Source organism: Triturus cristatus, chromosome 1_1 (assembly GCF_964204655.1).
Source record: "Triturus cristatus chromosome 1_1, aTriCri1.1, whole genome shotgun sequence".
Lineage (NCBI taxonomy): Eukaryota > Metazoa > Chordata > Amphibia > Caudata > Salamandridae > Triturus > Triturus cristatus.
In genome coordinates, this window is record NC_140579.1 from 580,920,109 (window position 1) to 580,940,718 (window position 20,610).

General features: G+C 42.4%; 1 protein-coding gene across 19 annotated transcripts in view; it reads right to left on the bottom strand.

Annotated features, from left to right (window-relative positions):
• The window catches only part of ANKS1A (ankyrin repeat and sterile alpha motif domain containing 1A), a 1,389,901-nt gene that overhangs the window by 701,364 nt on the left and 667,927 nt on the right, over positions 1-20,610 (bottom strand). For all 19 annotated transcript variants that reach the window (XR_014978931.1, XR_014978928.1, XR_014978939.1 and 16 more), the window contains 2 exons: positions 9,885-9,986; positions 1,069-1,256 (listed from right to left, as the gene is read on the bottom strand). Coding sequence is in view for 16 of the 19 variants with exons in the window: in XM_085645485.1 (XP_085501611.1) it covers positions 1,069-1,256; positions 9,885-9,986 (290 nt within the window). In the remaining 3 variants the exon portion in view is untranslated. The remainder of the gene's footprint in view (positions 1-1,068; positions 1,257-9,884; positions 9,987-20,610) is intronic.

Genomic DNA, 20,610 nt, shown 5'->3' on the forward strand with positions numbered 1-20,610 from the left:
GTGTGGGACTCCCGAGACTCTGAATATTAGTAGGGCTTAACATGATTGTCGCCTATAGTGAATGGGGAATACCACAATTGCTAGCGAGAGGGGAGTAGGACCTGTCTATAAAACACTAGAGCCCTGACCTTAAGGGACTGTTTGTATTGTTTGTGAATGTTGAATTTATTTTGAACTTGTATATAAATAGTCTTTTTCATAAAAGCAAGTATTTGACTGGACAATCATTTATTGCTGAACGTATTTTGAGTTGTGAGACTTGGTTCACCCTCATGTGTCTAGCCCCCAACCTCTCAAGAAGCCTTGGACTGCTCGAACTACCGATACCACAGAGAGTCAAGTGCTGAAGAGGTACTTAGGCCAGTTCCTCAGGATCTATAGAAGGTCAGGCCCCAGGAAATCAGGAGTAAAAGGCCTCAACCCCCAATATTGGGTCCAGTAAACCTTGCTTGCCACATGGCCCTCTGAACAATGTTCTGAAACACCATTTCAGTAATTATTTTTGGCCATGTATAACACTACTGCCAGTTACCCTTTGATAACAAAGAAGCTGCACGTTTTGGTTTTTGAAGGAGAAAGGGGCACTGCTAGTGGCATTGGGCTAAGCTCTGTTATGACTTGCTATTCCCATCAGACAAGGGGTGGGTCAGAAACAGGCAGCCAGCCCGAGCAAGGCTCGAGCCTTACTTTGCTCATTAACTAATATCAAAAGTTATCCGAAAGATGAAAATGCGCCCACTTGCATTAGCAGCTGCCACCATCTTTAATAGCTGAGCATTCTGAAGCTGAATACCTAACTTTACAAAGCGTCACGGCAGAGACTTGCAGCAACAAGTAGAATGGAAAATGCCCTGTTTCCTAAGTGCAGAAATCTACTCTGTATGGTTAAGAAAGAGATAAAAAAACCTAGCTTTTTACAGCTTAATACCTTCTGTTTTTTATCCACCATTACAACTGTTTTAGATTCCTCTTGTTTTATTTGGCAGAACAAGCTCTGTAAACCTGCACTTAGAGAAAATAACATAACCAAACACAACCCAAGAAAAAACACCAAACCTGGTTACGTACTGACTGAGCTTTCACCAACGAAGTTTCAGCCTCCTGGCCAAGTGAGTCCCGGTCCGATGACTTGCCGTTCATCAAGCTATCTAGGGAATGGCAGGATGTGGCATTGTACAGGGCCTCATAGGAACACTCTTCCTCTGGCACCCCAGCAAAATTTAAGTGCAGCTCAGACATGGCTTTTTCCACCTCTCCTAAAAATAAAACATTCATGGCATTATCCTGTAGTAATAGTATAAAAGCCGTTGGGTAAGGATTAGAAGGATAGAAGCTCAAGAAGAAGAAACCGCCTTCACCTGTTACCTCATATGACTCCAATCCTGCCTGGCCTACAGGATAACTCCTGCAAGTAACCTCCCCTCCCTCCCCCCCAAGAAGCCCACACACCTGCCACGAACAGTCGATTGGAGATCATGGCTATCCTATGTGAGCAATTAAGTTTAAATGATGTCCAGCAGATAACTATTTTAAAGTCATGGCTATAATAACATTTTGGAAAGAATACATCAATCATAATGAGTATATAACGGCTACTGTTTGAGCTTTCTTTCAATCAAATTAGTTTTAAAATTATTTTTATCCAGGTTTTTCCTTTTAATTGTCTGCAACAATTCATAGCATTTACATATATAACTATCATGTCTTAAAGTGGTTAATTTCTGATTTATACCAATATATCTGGGGTTACGAAGTCAGACTGGTAATGGTCCTGGCAGGGGTTATCTGTAATAAACCCCTGGCCTCAAGCAACCGGTCAGATAAAAACAAGTTACTTACCTGAACACTGTGGTTCTCCAGTATGGATATGTTTCATAGATTCACATGCCTGAATATTCCTCGTCATGGTGAGAGCCCCACGGTATTTAAAATAAGCAGTACTAAAAAGTACAAATGATAAAAACACAGAAAAAGCAAGTGACATTGTTCACACTGGTTAAGCCAATCAAAGGATGGACCCAGGACCCCCTCTCCCCTACAGAGCCACCATATTTCGAGCACAAGCGTGAAAATATATACATCTCAAACAACCAAGTTCGCTGACTCTCCCGCCTCTTGTGACGGTGGGTTAGCAGACCTCTCCAATCATAATAATACTGCTCTCCTCCAATATGATAATCACATACATGAAGAGCAGGCCACAGCTCAATTCCTTCTGTGCGTTTACTTAATCAAAGCAGCAAAACCATCCAATGTGTTTAGGAGCTCACTGCTCCTTGTTCACAGGTCGGTTACATAACTGACCCGTGAGCATGGAGCGGTGAGCTCCGAAATGCGTCTGGCATTTTTGCTGCTTTGCTTGAATGAACACACAGAAGGAATTGAACCACGTCTGTCTCTTCATATATTTGAATATCGTATGAGGTATTAGAGTGGTAGGCCTAAACGGGGAGGTTGATGGGTCGCATGATAATCTATGAAGGATATCAATACTGGAGAACCACAGTGTACAGGTAAGTTGTTTTTTTCTCTAGTATTCAATCTTTCATAAGATTCACATGCTTGAATCAGAGCAGCTAGCAGTAAGTAAACAAAGCGTGTAGGTAGAACCACTCTTACAGAGGTGTATCGGAAATAAGATGTCAAGCATTGTGACAGAGCTATCAGCTAGCAAAAACAGCTGGAACACAGGCAATCAATCACAATAATACCTTAACAAAGCATATGGACAATAAAACAAAGTAAAAGATAATCTGGACTTTAATGAAAAAGGTGACTTAAGACTGCCTACCCAACAGCCACATTCGCCTTCCATGCTGAATCCAAACAGTAATGCTTGCTGAAAGTATGGGCATTCAACAATGTTGCTGCCCTGTAAACGTCTGGAAGCGACACTCCTGCAAATAAGGCTGTGGATGTAGCCATCTTCCTGGTCGAGTGTGCGCCCACTTTTCCTGACAGTGGCCTTCCTTTGTTGTGGCAAAAAGTAATAGCTGTTGAACCCAGCGAGCTATGCTGCTTCTTGAGAGTGCATAGCCCTTTCTAGGAGGTGCAAAGAGATGAGAAGCTGATCAGATTTTCTGAAATGTTTTGTCCTGTAGACTTTCAAGCAGCGTTTGACATCCAGAGAATTGAGAGCCTTCGCCGCGGAAGGAGGATTCTTAAAGTATGCTGACGAAATTATAGATTCATTCAAGTGAAAAGAGGTAGGAACCTTAGAAATCAATGTTGTCCTTAACAATACCTAATCGTCTTTGAATTGTAGAAATGGCTCAGATTGCAAATACCTGAATCTCTCTAACCCTCAAGGTCGACTTGAGGGTCATTTGAAGGCACGTCTTTCATGAGACATACTTTTTGCCTGCATTATGAATAGGTTCGAAAGGTGACTTAATAAACTGTGAAAGAGCTGTATTTAACTGCCAGGATGTAGCCAGGGGGATTGATTGGTGGGAAAGCCCTGCTCAAGCCCTTCATAAATTCCTTTACTAGTCTATTGGACCATAGAGATATTTGCCCAGTCTTTCTGCAGAATCTGGAAATTGCTGCTAAATGCACTTTGGTAAAGAGTGTGCCAAGTCTGACTTTGCCAAGTGAAGAAGATACAGCAACTGCTCTGGAGAAAAGTGAAACTGATGTAGGTCATTTTCGATACACCAACATCAAAATCTCTTCCATTTTGCAATATAAAATGTATTTATGGAAAAAGTTTCACTGTTCCAGGATAGATTTGCACTCTGTTGGTATAACTAGATATCCAAACTCATGTTAATGAGGTGCCATGCTGACAAATTGGCAGACTTTTTTTGTGAATGTAATATTTCTCATTGAGATTAGGTTTTTCATTGGCTGGAATTGGAAGGGTGGGCATACCGACTGTAGAAGTTCCGTATACCAATACTGTCTGGGTCATGCCGGGGCTATTAGACTAAGATGACATGCCTCTTTCTTTAACTTGCGTAACACCCTGGGAATGAGAGGGAAGGGTGGAAATGCATAGGCAAACATTCCTGTCCACTGTACCTGAAGTGCATTTCCCTACTGAGGGAATCTGCTTGCGAACCTTTCACACTTTTTGCTAGATAGAGTTGCAAAGGTCGAGTTTTGGGGTACTCCATTCTTGAAGACAAGAGACAGCTGTCTGGATCCATTTCCCATTTATGGCATTGACTGGTTGCCCTGCTGAGAGAACTCGCCCATATACTGTCTATGCCCGGGACATGTTCGTCTTGCAATGAAGTTTTGTATTTTAGAAACCACTCAAATTTGCTGGGCCTGAGACGATAGTTTCTTTGTTCTCGTGCCCCCTTGCTAGGCAAGGTAAAATCTAGCTGTGGTGGTGTCCGTTCTGACAGGACAGAGGATCTGCAAATTCTGGGTAGAAACAACTGTAGCCCTAGGAAAACGTCCTTTAGTTCTAGCATGTTGATGTGCATCTGCGCTTCCTGGACAGACCATTTTCCATAGAACTCTAGCGCCTGTAAATGTGCTCCCCAACTGCCCAAGGAAGAATTGTTGTCATTATGTAATTTGGCGGAGCCGCTTTGAAGGAAAGACCTGGAGATATATTGCCTTCCTCTCCCCACCATGACAGAGCTTTCCTCCTCATAGATTTGATGTCAATGATTTTCTCGAACAAGCTGTGAATTTGACTCAACTGAGCATCTAGCTGCTCCTGTAGAAGTCTCATTTGTAGGCGACAGTTTGGAATTATTGGGATGCATGAGAATAGCATCCCCAACATCGATTTGCACATCCTCACTGAAGTGCACACTCATCTCAGAAAGAAAGCAGCCTTCCACATTATTCTTTGAATCTCTCTGCGGTCGGGTAAGCTCTGGCAACCGTGGTGTCTAGAATGGCCCCTAGAAATACAAATGACTCCGTTGGAATGAGAGATGACCTTTCTGTATTTCGTTGCAGCCCCGGAGACTTAAACAGATACCGACAAGCCAAGGTAACTTCTTTCGCAGAGTGGAATGTGGAGCCATTGACCAACCAGTCATCCAGGTAGGTGAATACCTAGTGACTGTCTTCTCAAGAAAGCAGTGACTGGCGCCATGCATTTTGTAAAAACCCTGGGAGTCTATCATAGACCAAAAGGGAGAACCTTTCATTGACAGTGGCACCCTGCCACCTCGAACATCAAGAACAGACGATGGTTTATGTGAACAAGAATGGGGAAATATGCGTCTAACAGATTAAAAGACCTCATGAAATCTCCTCTGTTGACCACCAGAAGAATCTCCTGCAATGACAGCATTCTGAAGGTCTTTTGAAAAAAATATTTGTTTAGCTGTCTGAGGTCCATGACCTGTCTCCATTTCCCAAAATGTTTCCTTATTAGGAAGAAGTTGGAATAGAAGCTGCGTTGATCGGAAAGGAACTTCCTCTACCGCTCCTTTCAAGAGAAGCACGGAAATATCCTGCTTTAGGAGAGTAAGGGGGACTTCTAAACAAATTCCAGGGTTTGACCCTGATGTATGATCTCCAACACCCATTTGTCCATTGTGATCCTCTCCCATTGGTTGAAAAAAGTGGAGAGGTGGTGGTTCAAATGTGGTCTGGTGGTGGTACAAGGTGACTAGTGCCAGAGAAAAGTCACTGACGTCTTGCAGAATCTTGGGCTTTCCTCCCAGCAAAGGCCTCCTTCAAGCTGACTGTCTAGAGTAATCCTATGGTCAATATCCTTGCTGTGCATACGGCTGGCACCTGTACGACTAGTAAGAGGATCATTGTGTAAATCGTCCTCTTTCTCTTCCCCCATGAAAGGACGGAAAACACTTCTGTTGTAGTATTCCTAGAGAATGCACTGTGTCCATGTCAGCCTTGATGGCCTGAAGGGCGTCATACATGTGCTTGCGGAATAACTTCTCCCCAACAAAGGGCTTATCAAATAACTTGGCTTGGACCTCTGGGCAAAATGAGGTAGCCTTTAACCAGCCCTGTCGGCGCAGGACTGCAGCGCCCGCAATCTGCCTAAAGGCGATAGAAGATATGTCCATTGCTGTATCAATGATCTCTGACAACGCCTTGGCACCCTCCTGCAGAATGTCTTTTGCCTCTTTTTTTTTTGTCTTCGGGAAGGTGGTCGAGAAGAGATGCAAAATCGGAGCACATTTGGCAGTCATAGCGACCGAGAATGGCCAGTGCGTTTGACGCTCTGATGGAGGTGGCTGCCATAGCTGCAAAGCATTTGCTACTGTTGTCGAGTCTTCGTCCTTCCTAGTCTGGTGGAGCTGAACAAGGGGCAGAAGGGCTCCTGGCGCTTAGCTTTGCGGCTTGCATTACCACTGGACGAAGATGCCCTATCAAGGTGAGGAATACGGGGCCTTATAGTTTTTGTTCATGCGAGGAACCACAGCAGTGACTGAGGCTGGGTTCTTTATTAATTTCAAACCTTCCTCCCATATGTAAGAGACAACAGGGATCAATCTGACCGATTTCTTTGCCGAGTCCTTGAAATCATACAGAAAACATTGTTTGTTTGAGCGGGAGAGGCAGATCAAATCTTTCATTATTCCCTAAAATCCTCCGATATCCTCAGGAGGAGAACTTGACGGAGAAGATGTAGGTGTCGGAGATCATTCAGTCATTCAATTCCTGATGTGGTGTATCTGGGTCTTGGAGTAATTCTCTTTCCTCGGGTTGATCTGGATCGCTTTCAATATAATCATCCCTGATGGCTATGGTGGGAGGTGCAGGTCAGATTTCCTGAGTCCGGTCTGGTTTGGTACTTGGTGGCAAAGGTACCACAGCAAGTGCCTCTGTGAGACCCGGAGCTAGAGGGACTGGCGCATGTGTTTCGGGAAAAAGCTTTTAATAATCATTTAGCATGTGTCTTAAGTCAGTGACTAAGGAGATGGGCGCTGTGATGGTACTTGTTCAGCTTGATGTTCATCATCGTGCTCTTCATAGGGATAGTGCTCTTGAAAGGAGTCGTATTGGTGGAATATTGGCTGCTGAGTGTCCGTGAATTAATAGTCTCCTTCCAAGTAACTGGGAGTGTCCCTGCCAGGATCCTCCTCATCCTCCGATTCCTGATGCTGAACTTGCAAATGTGAAGGGCTGTATGCAGGCCCGAAAATCCCTTCATTGGCTGATTCCTCTGTGTCAAGAAGTTGGGACGGAGGCAGTGGGGACACCTTGCTGGGTGACGTCAAATCTGGTCGGAGCTGAGCAGAGACATTTTCAGCAAAGAATGCTGCTTTTTTGTTCCTCGTCGATGAGGTCGTCGACAAAGAACTTCTTTATAATGGTCACTGTCGCAGACACTGGTATCGATGGTGACTTAAATACTGTCGTTGACGAAGCGATCATCGACGGGATGGCCATCGCCTTCGACGGGGTGGTGGTCATCACGCCCCCGTTGATGAAGCTGTTGTCATTCAGGTGACTATGCTCACGGATGTTAAAAGAGTAGCTGCCTATGAAGTTTTTGTTGAAGCCGATGTCCTCGACGAAGGCTCTGTCAACGGTCTCATTGTCGACAGGTAATTGTCTGAGGAGTAAGAGGTACAGAGGATGAGGTGTACGATTTCTTCCACCCAGAGCCTGTAGAGGAGTTCTTAGAAGCTGTTTTTTCAGATTTTTTTGTGTTTTCTCTCTGGTGGAGAGTGACTAGGACCCTCCTCCTTGTCTGAACAAGATTGGGAACTGGACTTTCTTTGGAAGCCATAGTTTACAGAAAAGGTTCTGTAGTGCTTACAATCCTTCGACTTATGGTTAGGAAGTAAACAATATAGGTACTCCTTATGAGGATCTTCAGAAAATAGTCTTGCCTTTCCACAGGACCTGCATGTCCTAAAAAGCCTTTCCTTAGATCCTTCAGACATACAGCAGGTAAATCGCAGTAACTTATAGCTGAATCCAAAGAAATCCTTGAGAGGAAAACAGGGTTAAAAGGTTCACCAACTAACAACTGAACAGAGCTCAAGAAAATTCCCTCACACACAACGTGCGGTTAGAAATCTGATGTCTGGTGACTATGCAAGGGAGAAGTGGCCCTGGGTTCAGTCTCTGATTGGCTGAAGTTTGGGTCTATTAAAACAACGTGAATTGGTTAACAAGGTCACTTGCTTTTTCTATGTTCTTTCAATGCACTTTTTAGTACTGCTTATTCTAAATGCTGTGGGGCTCCCACCATGACGACGGGGAAGATTCAAGTATGTGAATCTATGAAAGAGTCAATACAGGAGAAACTCCCATTTACCTCAGCTGGTTGAAGACTCAAACCTGGTGAAGGTAATTCAAGAACAGACCTTCATACTGTAGCCTTTAACATATATACAAAACCACTCTTCGCTTATTTTTCTGACTTTCCTTCCTCCTACTCCCCTCAAAGTCAGAGGCATTTCCTACTTCCTTAATGTTTCCAGTAAGGTTTCTTAGCCCGACTTCAGCAAACCTCTGAAGATGCGTGAAGTTCACCACTCCTTAGCTGATGATGAGACAGCCTACAGGTATTCCCCATAAGACCTAAAACTCTCAAGGCCACCTTTACTTTTTTCTAGTTTCACAAGTAACAAATAGCTGGTGATGCTGTAATATTGGTCTATCAAGAGGAGTACACATGTGCATCTTGTAATAACAAACTTGTGCATCTTATGTTTGTCAACCTGCTGCCACAGCTCCCATACCCCACATAATTGACACTTTTTTGCTGGTCTGCTGTGATTCAAAATTGCCAAGTTCTCCCTGACTTTACTTTTGCACACAACTAAACGTTCATCACAACGGGGTTGTGTGCACCTCAATAGTTGGTGTCACCAAAAGGGAAAATTATACTCACATTAGGAATTATACGCATTTAGTCAACAGATAAAAATAAATACACGCTTTCAACGATTATGATTGGAAAATAAGCACAGCATACACAAGTTGTGAACTATCAACTGTCACAACATGGCTAAATAAAAGGGAGTCAATACATATTGAGCAGACATATATCCCTATGAACTTGGGCAAAATATAAAGCAGACAACAGGAGTGTGTTTATATGATTTTATACATGCTGTGGACTAGTTAATAAGTACATAATTGACAGGGACAGTGCCCTGCATTGTCTAGATTCGGCACTGAGGAGAATGTTTCTTTACTATCTTTTCAGTAATTTCTCCCCCTCCCATTAATTGGTTTTGGAATCTTCAAATTCTGCAGGTGATTTTTCTCATGACTGGGTGCTTCTTTTCGTGGGCCAGTCACCATGTCCTGAGTGAGACCTCCCCACCCGGTCTTCATTAAGGATTCTAAAACGACATCAACTACAATATGTTGTTTGGATTGCATATTTTGATTGTTTCTCTGATTTTTATCCTATCAGATTTGTTTGAATCACACGGACTTCTAATGGCCACAGGCATGACCTTTTCAAAGATTACTTTTTTTAAATGTCTTATCTGGTTTTCAATTTTCACATGCACTACTCACGTCACCTTACCTAATTACTGCAGAACTTCTGTTTATGTCAGATACTTTAATGTTATTATATAGGTTTCATACAAAATGACACCATTTCAAACAATTATATAAATAAGTTTAACCAGGTTACATGCTGTTGCATCAAATTTGTTTGTTCCACATACATTTATGACATCTAATGTCTCGAAAGGTACTCACCGACTGAGCCACACCATGTAAAAATCACATAAAACACCCCTAAGGAACCTCTTATCTTGTTTACATAAATTGGAGGCCACAAGCAAGTGAGAGCATTCTAGATCTCATTACAACAGGTGATGTGTGCGCCCTCTTCGGAGCCAAGTGATGGAGGCAAAGTCTGCATAAACGAATATTATAAAGCAGACACATATGGCACTTTCTCTAACCCTCCAAAGTGCTCAGATGCCAACACAGATATGTTAGTGTGTCAGGGAGTAACCTACCCTGGGCATTCTGTGACATAAACTCCACATTTGGCACAATGGGCGGCAGAGCAGAGGCGATCTTCTCTGCTTCTTTGGCACTTGCCTTTGAGGCAGTATGTTCTGCAGGTTGAAAACAAAGAATTAAATTAAAACTACCATTAGGCATTTGCACAACAAAGTTGCTTGAAGTTGACTGTTGATACAGATCAGAAATTATCAACTCAAATACACAAGCATAATCCTTCTTCAGCCTTATTTTCTTAAGAACAAGCACTGTGCACAAGGACACAATTTCAAAGCACATTCCACCTTGACAATAGTCTGCACCCACTGGTCTTTACAGTGAACTGACCAGGCTCCCACACAACTGTGGAGGCATGCTCTTGGATGTCAGGTTGAGCTTACTACATTTTGGAAAGAGAAATGTGTCTTATTTTGCTTTTAGAGTTTTAAGCTGCTGTTGTGGAGAAAGTGGAATAGCTTTTAGGCTTTTCATTAAACATAAGTGCAATTTTACATTTAACAAAGGCCTTACTGCATGTTAACATGACCATTGTTTGTGCATAGAATATACTGGAGAGCTTATCAGACGTTTAGGGTCTAGAACGCATGCTTGTTATATTCTATTGAGCACTTTGCAGAACATGTTCCTCAGCTTTGAATATTGTATGCTTATTTGTCGTGTATTTTTTGTCTTGTTCTGTAGCTCACATTTTTCCTCTCTACATCGGCTCAATTTTGCAGAGGGTCAGCAACTATAAATGGCATTTATCAGTTCCATCGGTATCACAGAAATTGACAAAATAAAACATCAGTAGCTTCCCTATATTACCTGAAAACTGAACTAAAGTATTGCACATATTTCGTCGCAAATCGAAACAAGAGTTAAGCATCATCAGACCCTCCTTCTCACCATAGACTATCAGGTATAAAAGATACTGCTAATTGGGGCGGGGAAAAACAGACGGACCTGTTGCTGGAAATATTCTAAAAACCAAATCACTGGCTGTAAGACTTATGGCATAAAGGTATGCAGGTTAGTACATGCTTTGGGATTGATATTTTAATTCAAACTATGCTGCATTCTGCTAGTGGTAACTTGGGTTGTAATTAGACAAATTAGTTAGGTATATATGCTGATATAGGACAGGAGTGTATTTTGGTCCCCTCCTTCATTTTGTGAGATGAGTTACCAATAATCATAGCAATAATTCTTACTCATCATTTTTAGAAGTAGTTCATAATAAAAAGCAAGGTACCAATACGTGAGTGAGCACTGATTTTGTGTTTTAAGGGTTCTCTACATTTCACCTGTTAGCAAGAGATTCTTTGGCAGGTCTGCCTGACTCCTAACACTCTACACCACATAACCATAACTAAGTAGGGATGAGACACCTGCCAGTTCTCCTTTACTCTAAAATGTTTGTAGTTTCCTTTAGGGATTAGAAAATCTTCAAGTGTGACACCAATCATTTCAGGGAAGACAACAGTTGTAGAAGACCAAATGTACTTGGGTTTGGAATTCAATCTATGTTTTTTTCAAGCAGTCTGGACGTAAAAATTGTAGAGACTTATGTAGGCTGGCACAATCAATGTTTCAGGAACCTTGGTAATAGTGTTTAAACGTTCCATCATCATGATGACTGTCTCAAATAACCTTCTTTAAACAGATAAATGCCTAAACGAGCATGAAACCTCATGTACAAATATCTTTTAATGGAATAGACTGTAGAGTCTGCCTTCTAGATGTAGCAATTACACAATTAAACATAAAGCAAACAACTTTATATCTAGGTGGCACTAAAACCACAATGGTATACAAGTCCATGTCCTACATGTAATAGCACCGTCTACCTTTCCAGTTGATAACTAGTTCCAAAAAACGATTTCACTCTTTTCTTAACTATGGTTTCTGTTTATTAAACTATTGGTCTATGTTCAATTCTGCCTGTCCAAAATTGTAGCTTGTCCAAAATTGTAGCTTTTAGAGAGCAAGACTAAGGTAAAAAAAATAGATTCAGAAGATATTAAAGATTTATTTGATGAACAGCTCAAACATGTCCTTTGAAGGATCAGTCCTGTAGTCAAGGGTTTATGGACATGTAATGCCACCTTAAAACGTAATCTCTTATGCAACCGGCATAGGGCTTGCAAAGTGCAGGGATATCCAACATAGATCGGTTAAGGCTGGATTCATGACGGATTTTCAGGCTATTCATGTTAAATACATTCCCATACATCAAAATAAAGGGAGCTCATCTACATAGTCTATGAGGATACTGAAAAGCTGTCATGACTCAGCACTTGGGGAGGAAAGTTTTACACCCTTGGAGAAAGTTGTTAGACACTAATTAGACTAATACAAAAAACAATGTTCACAAGCAACTCATTTCTTTGAATCATTAAAGATCTGCAACCAACATGATCGCTCAGATTCAATCAAACAAAAAAAAAAAAATATATATATATATATATATATATATAGTATACATATATGACCCTCTGTCGAGTCTAGTGATATCTATATTAATTTTGATATCAATTAATTAAAACAGCCCATACACTTTGTCAGCAAGACTACCTGACTTCAGCCGAAGTAGGTAATTTAATTATACAATATCCAAAATAGTTACAAATAGATCCACATTAATTTTCGCCTTGTGCCCCAGTGAAGTGACCATAACCTTTTAAGTGAATGTTCTGTGACAAAGCGAATGAACAAGTGAAAAACAGGTAATTGGTAAAGTACAAAAGGATGAGCAATATACATTTATGATTATTTCAATTATTTAAGCTCTTTTTTTGTCTGTAGTCGACGGCGTTTCGACCCTCTAGATACGGGGTCTCATCAGGACCAAGTTACTGAGGTATATAGTGAAGCAGGTTACTTTCAACGTAATATCAGCAGCAGAGTAGTATTGTGATACCTTTGAGTTTTTTTGTATTTTAGATTGTGGTGAACAAAATTACTCAGTAGAATTTAAGCAGTCACATTAAACATTCTGGATATATTGAAGGTGAAGTTTTCAATACAAATCCAATGCTGATAAGATGAAGGATTTGTGGTGCTCTCATTAAGTAAATTCCAGTGAGAAGTACAAGGAACGAAGTACCAGTGTGGTGGTAAATACTCATCCACACAGACTTGATTGCTGAGGTACTTCAGGAACACCACTCTGGGCGCAGCGATTGGGCGGTGCATCAAGATGTTTACTAGTGGAATTACTCATTCTTTATCATGGAGATACTTTGAGCACCACTCTGAGCACAGCTTTTACACATCATATTAAGTGTTTCCGGAAGAGGAGATTGAGCGGATCCGAACCACATTGACATGCCCTACAGTGATAGTTTTCCTTTTCATTCTTGCAACAGGCAAAGTAAATACTGTTTTCATTCAATATGCCTCACTTACATTCTGGCAATTGTGATAAGAAGGAAACTTGGAAGTGTGTGAAAGGGGTGATTTTAGCTGCGATCCCCACACAAACCATGCTGTTCATTAAAATGTAAAAGCTGAAAGCACACCACAATAAGAATTTTTATTATTGAGGCAATGTGAGTATGGCATGATTCTCTCTGCAATTTACACACATGAATGGTGCTCATCCTTAATCACCAAAGTTATGTGGTCCACTTCTGTATTTACAAAAGAAATTCTGTGATGTGCACAAACACACACATCTTGGAAATGGAAGCACATACGTAATTGTTCTGCAAAGTGCTCAAACAACCCTCATTGCAGGGTGTTGAGTAGGCACAACTAAGTATACTTTTATTTTAACTTGACTGCAACATGCTTGCATAAAAAAGACACTGAAGGCATACACTGTGTAATCTCTTCTGAGCTAAACACACATGGAATAAATTACACACATTGACTCTTTGCCAATATTCTTCTTCCTGTGTTGTTGTGCATGACTGATCAATGTCATTCAGATGTCGTATAACCAATATGTTTGACTGCTATTCTGTTAATTACATTGAGGTTTCTAACAGCATTTTCTACTAGCAGGAAATCTGACCTGCCACAAAAGATTTTGCAGTACACGGGACCCTTTATGCCTTGGAATAGATGGAAGGAGAAATTTAACATGTAAGTTGGTGAAAGATGCAGACAGGATACCTGTTGGCAGAAAAAAAGTGCATTCTTTTACATCGTTTAGGGTTCGAGGGGCAAGAGATGTTCAAGATTTTACCTAGATGCATACCAGGATATGGTGCTGGTGAAATAAGTGACCAATGAAGCCACAGGAAGATTTTAGAAACCTTTTAAATCCCTAGGTGATATATTCTTGGAAAAGTACCATTGCTAAACTTGTGCACAGGAACCCCATGTTTGAGTAGTTTTACAGCACTACGTGGTTTAGCTAATTTAATAAATTTTGGTCTAGCTATGGATGACATATTCATAGATCAGTGCATGGTAAATACCAATTCTAAAAGAAAAGTTTTCCCTTTTTGGAGGCGCCAAATTACTGAAGTGATCAAAATGGCCAAAGTCACTGGAAAATCAAAGTTAAGGACAGAGGAAGTAAATGAGGAGAAGAAAATGTGTGAAATATGCAGTCATCAAACACAGACGAGATGGTAGTGGGTAGAGATAAAAATGAAGCTAAATATGCATCCTATTGGTGCCATAGGCAGTTTCACATTGCTTCCTTTAAGGGGTGCCCTGCTGTCAACAAGAAATGTGAAGTGTGTAGTAAACGGGGGCCCTTTTCCAAATGTTGTAAGAATGTGAAAAACGAATTAACTCTAGAGTGGCACTGTTAGTGAGATTAATGACCTTGTACAAGAGGAGTGCAATAACATGGGGAACATGGTATTTAATTGCAATAAGTATAAACAGGATTTCAGAGGATGACTACATTGGTCCTCTCTCATGTATACTATTGTAAGGTTTGGCAGGAGTTTAGATCAGCATCACATTTTTCCTTCATTATTAAGAACATATTCACTAAGGTGTTAAGCCAAGTCGTGGGCGAGTTGCAGGAGCTGAATGTTAAGGCAGTGTCAATCGAGAGTAATTTCATTGAATTTGAAGGGTATTTTCCATCAGAGGTAATGCACGGTTCAAGATCTATGAGGTAAGTGTTTTAGTTTGTGAGTTGGGATAGTATGATCAAAGTAGACTGGAAATCAGTTTGAATTTGTGCCATCCCGAGCAAGCCGTGTTGTTCGGAGAAGAGGATTAGTGAAAACAGGTTGTGCAATTGTTTCCTACGATATTATGTGGCACTTTAGGGAAAATCAAGGTTTCCAGCACATAACTATTCTAGGGAAAATTCCATTCCAAGTAAGTGTTTTAGTTTCTGGAAATCAGTTTGAATTTGTGCCATCCCGAGCAAGCTGTGTTGTTCGGAGAAGAGGATTAGTGAAAACAGGTTGTGCAATTGTTTCCTACGATATTATGTGGCACTTTAGGGAAAATCAAGGTTTCCAGCACATAACTATTCTAGGGAAAATTCCATTCCAGTCAGACAGAACCTTAGTGGAGTGCCGATTTATTTAAGGAAGGAGCTGCTGTTGATGTTGGAGGATATGGTTGCTAAGTACATTATAGAGGAAACTGAATAAACTGAGTGGTTGCCTGCTATAGTCTTATTAAAAAAAAAAGGCAAATGAACGCTCATCTATTACCCTCCAGAAAAGTTGAAGCAGAATTCCAGATCATTAACTACCTTCATCACTTTTTTGGGTGTGTGCTGCTTTAAGAGAAAGCTGCTTAGCTTAGCACTGACCTCTGCAGTCTTTCCAAGAGCAATGGCCCAACCATTCAATCTCTTGGATTTGTGCATCAAATATATTTGAGGATTACACCATGGTTACGACGATAAACGTTAAGTGTAATGTTGTAGTGGTGTAGTGGTGTAATAAGAATCTTGGTGGTACCTATTAATACATGCAGATTTTTCCAGGAAAAAGCAGATTATATCGGACACACTATTTCCTCAGGAAGCATTGTTTTGAATTATACATTAGTGAGTGGCATCAGAATGGCACCTGCACCAGACCAAAGAGACTAACTATTCTCTTTTGGTGGAATGTGTGAGTAATACACTAAGTTTGTAGAGGATTTTGCTAGAAATATGGTATCCTTCAGGGAACCTATTAATAAAGGTCAGAATGTCATCTGGGGTGAATGCTAGCAGGTAGATCTGTATCAATCAAGAATTCGAATGCACCCGCTCCCATATTGAAACCATTCTTAGCTAAATAAGTCTGCAACATTTCAGTGGATTCCAGCTCATATGGATTGGGTGGTGTTCACTAACAATGTGTAGAAAACCTATCATTAGGATGGGTGGTGTCTGCTACCGCATGCATAGCCCGCTTAGGTTAAAAGCTTCAAGAGCATTACTTTGAGCTAATATAAATACCAGGTAAAAATAACTCCACAGCTGACTGCTTATCTTGTCACCTCTATGTTATAACCAAGAGAAAAGGCAGGGAGGGAGAAGAAAAGATTAATGTGGTGTCAGAAATGCATGATATAGTTAAATCGTCATTTTTGCATATAATAGATCAGGAAAGGACTAGTACGGATTAAAAAGAAGAGACTAATAAAATACTTAAGTACCACCTATCTGATGTTTCACTCAATCAGATCCTTAGAGTGTCAGTTAAGGTCTTACTGTCATGGGACAAACTAACAGAAATGGGTGGATAACCTCAACATGATGTGTGACAAAAGCATCCCATTTGAGGCCATTATGTACATTATCCTGAAAGGAGGACCTTTATAAATCCCATTCACCATCAGCATCAGATGAATCACCAAAGGCATGGAAGGTGACAAAATGTTGGGCTTTACAGACTATCTGGGGTTATAAGGATGCTCCTCTTTTCAGGCTCAGCTGTGCATACATGGTGGCTTCGTGACTGGCCAACTCTTTGATTAAAAAGAAGCCCTAATGAAGATCACCAGAGGAAACTTACATCTCATCTATAAAAACTGCCCAACCTAGCTATTTCAAGGCTTTGCCATAGTAAACCTGAAGTAGTACAGAGACTTTCTTCTCATAACTAATACTTTGCTAGAGTGCCACATCAGATACGAATGGGTGTGAGAAGGTGGTGGCCTGATATATGCTGTCCACTAGTTCTAGTGGGCACTTTGTATCAGTCCAAACAACCCCTTATGGTGAATGGTTAAAGACAACCTTATGTGAAAGCTATCCTAGTGGTAGCTATGGAGAGCAGCCTTCAGGCCAAGTCTTGAAGGAATGTAAAAGCAGCTTGTTTTACCATTCTATAATCTCTTGAATGATCAAATGAAAAGACAACCACACCAGGTATATATTCAAAACATATGTATTTAAGGTTAAACACACCCCTCTAGTCTCTTTATGAGACTGGAGTTAGAAGTTCTAAAGTTACAAGTGATTAAGCATCAGTAAAAGCACAAATACACGTTTGAGCCCTAGGGGCGTACCAAACCATATACTAAAAAAGTGGTATAAGAACCACAACTGTAATAGGCACTAGCCCTATTGCCTCTAGAATCGCTGGGACCCCAATGAACCACCCAAGGTTGGAACACAGGGGACCTACGGGAACTGTATGCAGTGTGGAACTACAACCGCGGGTTCCTATTACTTTCTATGGGGAATGTCGCGGTTGGAATTTTAAAGATTAGGGACACTTCTAATCGAGTCAGGACCAAACCCTCTTGGACTTAGGAAGTTCTAGGGCTAGCAACCACGAGAGTACCGGAGTACTCGAGTTACCTCACCCAGGGAAGCCGGGTGCATAGGTGTCTTTTGGTGTCGGGTCGCGTCGTCGATTTCAATGGAAGCCTGCAAAGAACTGCTGCTGCCTTGAAGAGGAGAAGTGTCCGGAGAGATCCAAGCCTGGATCTAGGATGTAAGGAACCTGAAAGCAGTGGGGACAGAGTCTGGGTCACTTGCCAGTGACCTAGGGCAGGATGGACCAATGCCCACAGATGTCGGGTGCTTCAGGTGAGTTGATGGGTGTCTTGACTCTTCAGCCATGAGGTCCAGGAGGCGTCGACGAAGTCCACGAGCCGGATTCGAGCTGTCCCACGAAGTCTGTAGAGTGCTGCGGTGTCGGCGACCAGGAAGGACCCAACAAGCCTTGGCAACAGCAAGTCACAGGAAATCAGAGAAAGGAATGCGGAGCAGACCAGCAAGGTCTGATGGACTTACCCAGCGAGAGTAAGTAAGAGCAAGTCTGGAGCAACCAGAAAAGCTTCAGCAGAAGTGGAGTTGCCTTTGTGGGGACCTGCTAGCCAACGGGCTAGTGATCGCGAAGGAGCCTCGAGCGGTCGCACTGGAAGCTGGCCCACGGGTCACTCGTGGAGCGGAGGCCAACAATCTTCGGTGCAGGAGGTGCTCAAGGCTGGGGCTACTCGGAGGCCAAAGCACAACTTCGAGGATGACCAGGAAAGTGTTGTTGCTGCAAAAGTTCAAGGTGTTCAGGGGTCACGGTTCTACGTTACCCACGATAGCCATGGGCCTCAGCTTTGCTGTGGACTCAGGGTAGCCTCGGGGAAGTCTGGAAATCCCCCTCTGGTGATGCAAAGACTTCGGCGTCCGGCGGGAGCTTCAGCAATGCAGACCGGTCAGTTGCTTCTTTGGTGCCTGCCAAGCAGGGGAGTCACTCCATGACCCCAAGGGAGATTTCTTCCGTCTTCTAGTCGTGATAGAAAGTCGAAGGTCCAGGATATATGTGTCAGAGGTTCGTCCAGGGTAATCTAAAGTCCTAGGGACTGGTTTCCTATACTTATACTAAGTTTAGGGGATGGACTAACTCTAAGGCTCCACCTATGGGTGGGCCTGGGGTGGGGGTGGTTACACCCCTTCCCCTTTGTCCAGTTTCGCGCCAGAGCAGGGGCTGAGTGCCCCTGCAACCGGTTTGAACTGGGCTATGCACAGGGACATCTTGTGTGCCCCAGGCAGTGTCTCAAAAGCATTCTCTGAATGCACCCACCCTGCCCCAATACACATCTGCCTGTCTGGGGAGGTGGTTACACCTCCCTGTGACAGGAAACCAATTGTCCAGGCCTCCCCTGCCGGAGTTTCCCCCAGCAGCAGGAGGCCAGACCCAGTGTCTGTGGCAGTGGCATCCATTTTGTGATGCCAGGGCTTTGAAAGGATTTAACCGGGTTTAGCCAGTGTGAACATGTCTCTCCCTCTAGAAGGGTGAAATGCTACCCCCCCCCGCCAGAACTGGCGGGGGAGGGGTAGTATTCCAAAGCGTTTGACACCAAACACGACATGTTTTGATGCAGCCATCCCAAAGTTAGCATTTACCGCGAGGTTATAATGCACTTAAGAGTATATGGTATGGCTGTACCACAGAACAGCCATAAGGAAGTATTTCCGAATGCTGCAGAGGGGCTCAGCTCATGCTTGGGCACCCTCTCACATAAAACCAAGCACTCTGCCTTCAGGATTGTCAAGGCCTGCCATAGGAGTGGCTTACAGGTTTATATGTGTCTGTATAAGGTAGTGATATAGGTAGCCTATACCACATTAAGGGGTGCAAGCACACCCTCACCCAGGTTGCAGTATCAGACCTGTGGTGTCATTTTGGAGTGCTTCCCAGGGGTGGCATAATACATGCTGCAGCCCCTGGTAGGCCTCTGAGGTACCTATGCCCTAGGTACATAGTATACCATATACTAGGGGCTTATAAGACACTCCAGAATCCAATTAGATATGTACCTAATGTACATGGAAACCATTTTAGAGAGGAAGCAGCTAGGCTGTGGGCCCGATTAGCAGGGTCACAGCCAGACTAAGGTAAAAAAGCAGTGAACCAACAGCAAAAAGTGGGGATACCCATGTGAAGCAGATCCTACTCTCCTACAATGGGGACTTCCTTTTAGTCTCATTTACCAATGGAATGGTAAACAGTGCTTCATGCACTCACTAACAGAAGCGAAAATACTCCTTAATCCCTCCATCCTCCTCACCAGATGCCAAAAAGACCAAACGCCATCCAAAACATTCTCAGAGGGCCATAAAAGCAGATGCTACGAAGTGTTAACGGGTCAAATGAAGAGGCCAGAGTTGACATCATCAGCTGGAGGGAGGGCCTCAGGACCGGAGGTCCAGGCCCCCACCCATGAGTGGGTTGCTGAAATATTCACACAAGATCAGATCTGAACCCTAGTGAACTGCAATAACATCTGGAAGGAGAAAAGTATATTTGTTCTGTACTATGATCCTGGCATTCAACACACTACTGCATCCTGCTTACTTGGGAGATTACAGGTGATGAATGAAACTGGAGACATTGAAGGATTAGGTGAACATGTCTTTCATAGAAGCAGTGTGTGATCAGGGAATACTATGCCTTGAACTTTCTCCCCGATTTAACTCCGTACATTATATGGGATGTCTTTAAAGCGACGATCCATGAAGTAATAAAGTCCATAGAGAGAGAACACATCAGGGAAGCCAGGCAACTAGACACCCAGCTCACAGCAGACATTAGGTCCTTTGAGCAACAAGATAAACAAAACCTCAGCAAAAAAAACCAAAAAAAACAAAAGGAAGCTAGCTATTTTCAGGGGTTAGCTAAAAGCCCACAGATCGAATCGAGCGTAGAGGATTCTGCTCAAAGCAGGGCAACTCTTGTACGATAAAGGAGATAAAGAGGTAACCACGCTGGCAAGGCAGATACACCTCCAAAGGTTAAAAAAAAAAAATGCATATTGATAAAGTAGCAAATAGTGATGGCTCTTTGGAAACAAGAGAGTAGGAAAAGCAGG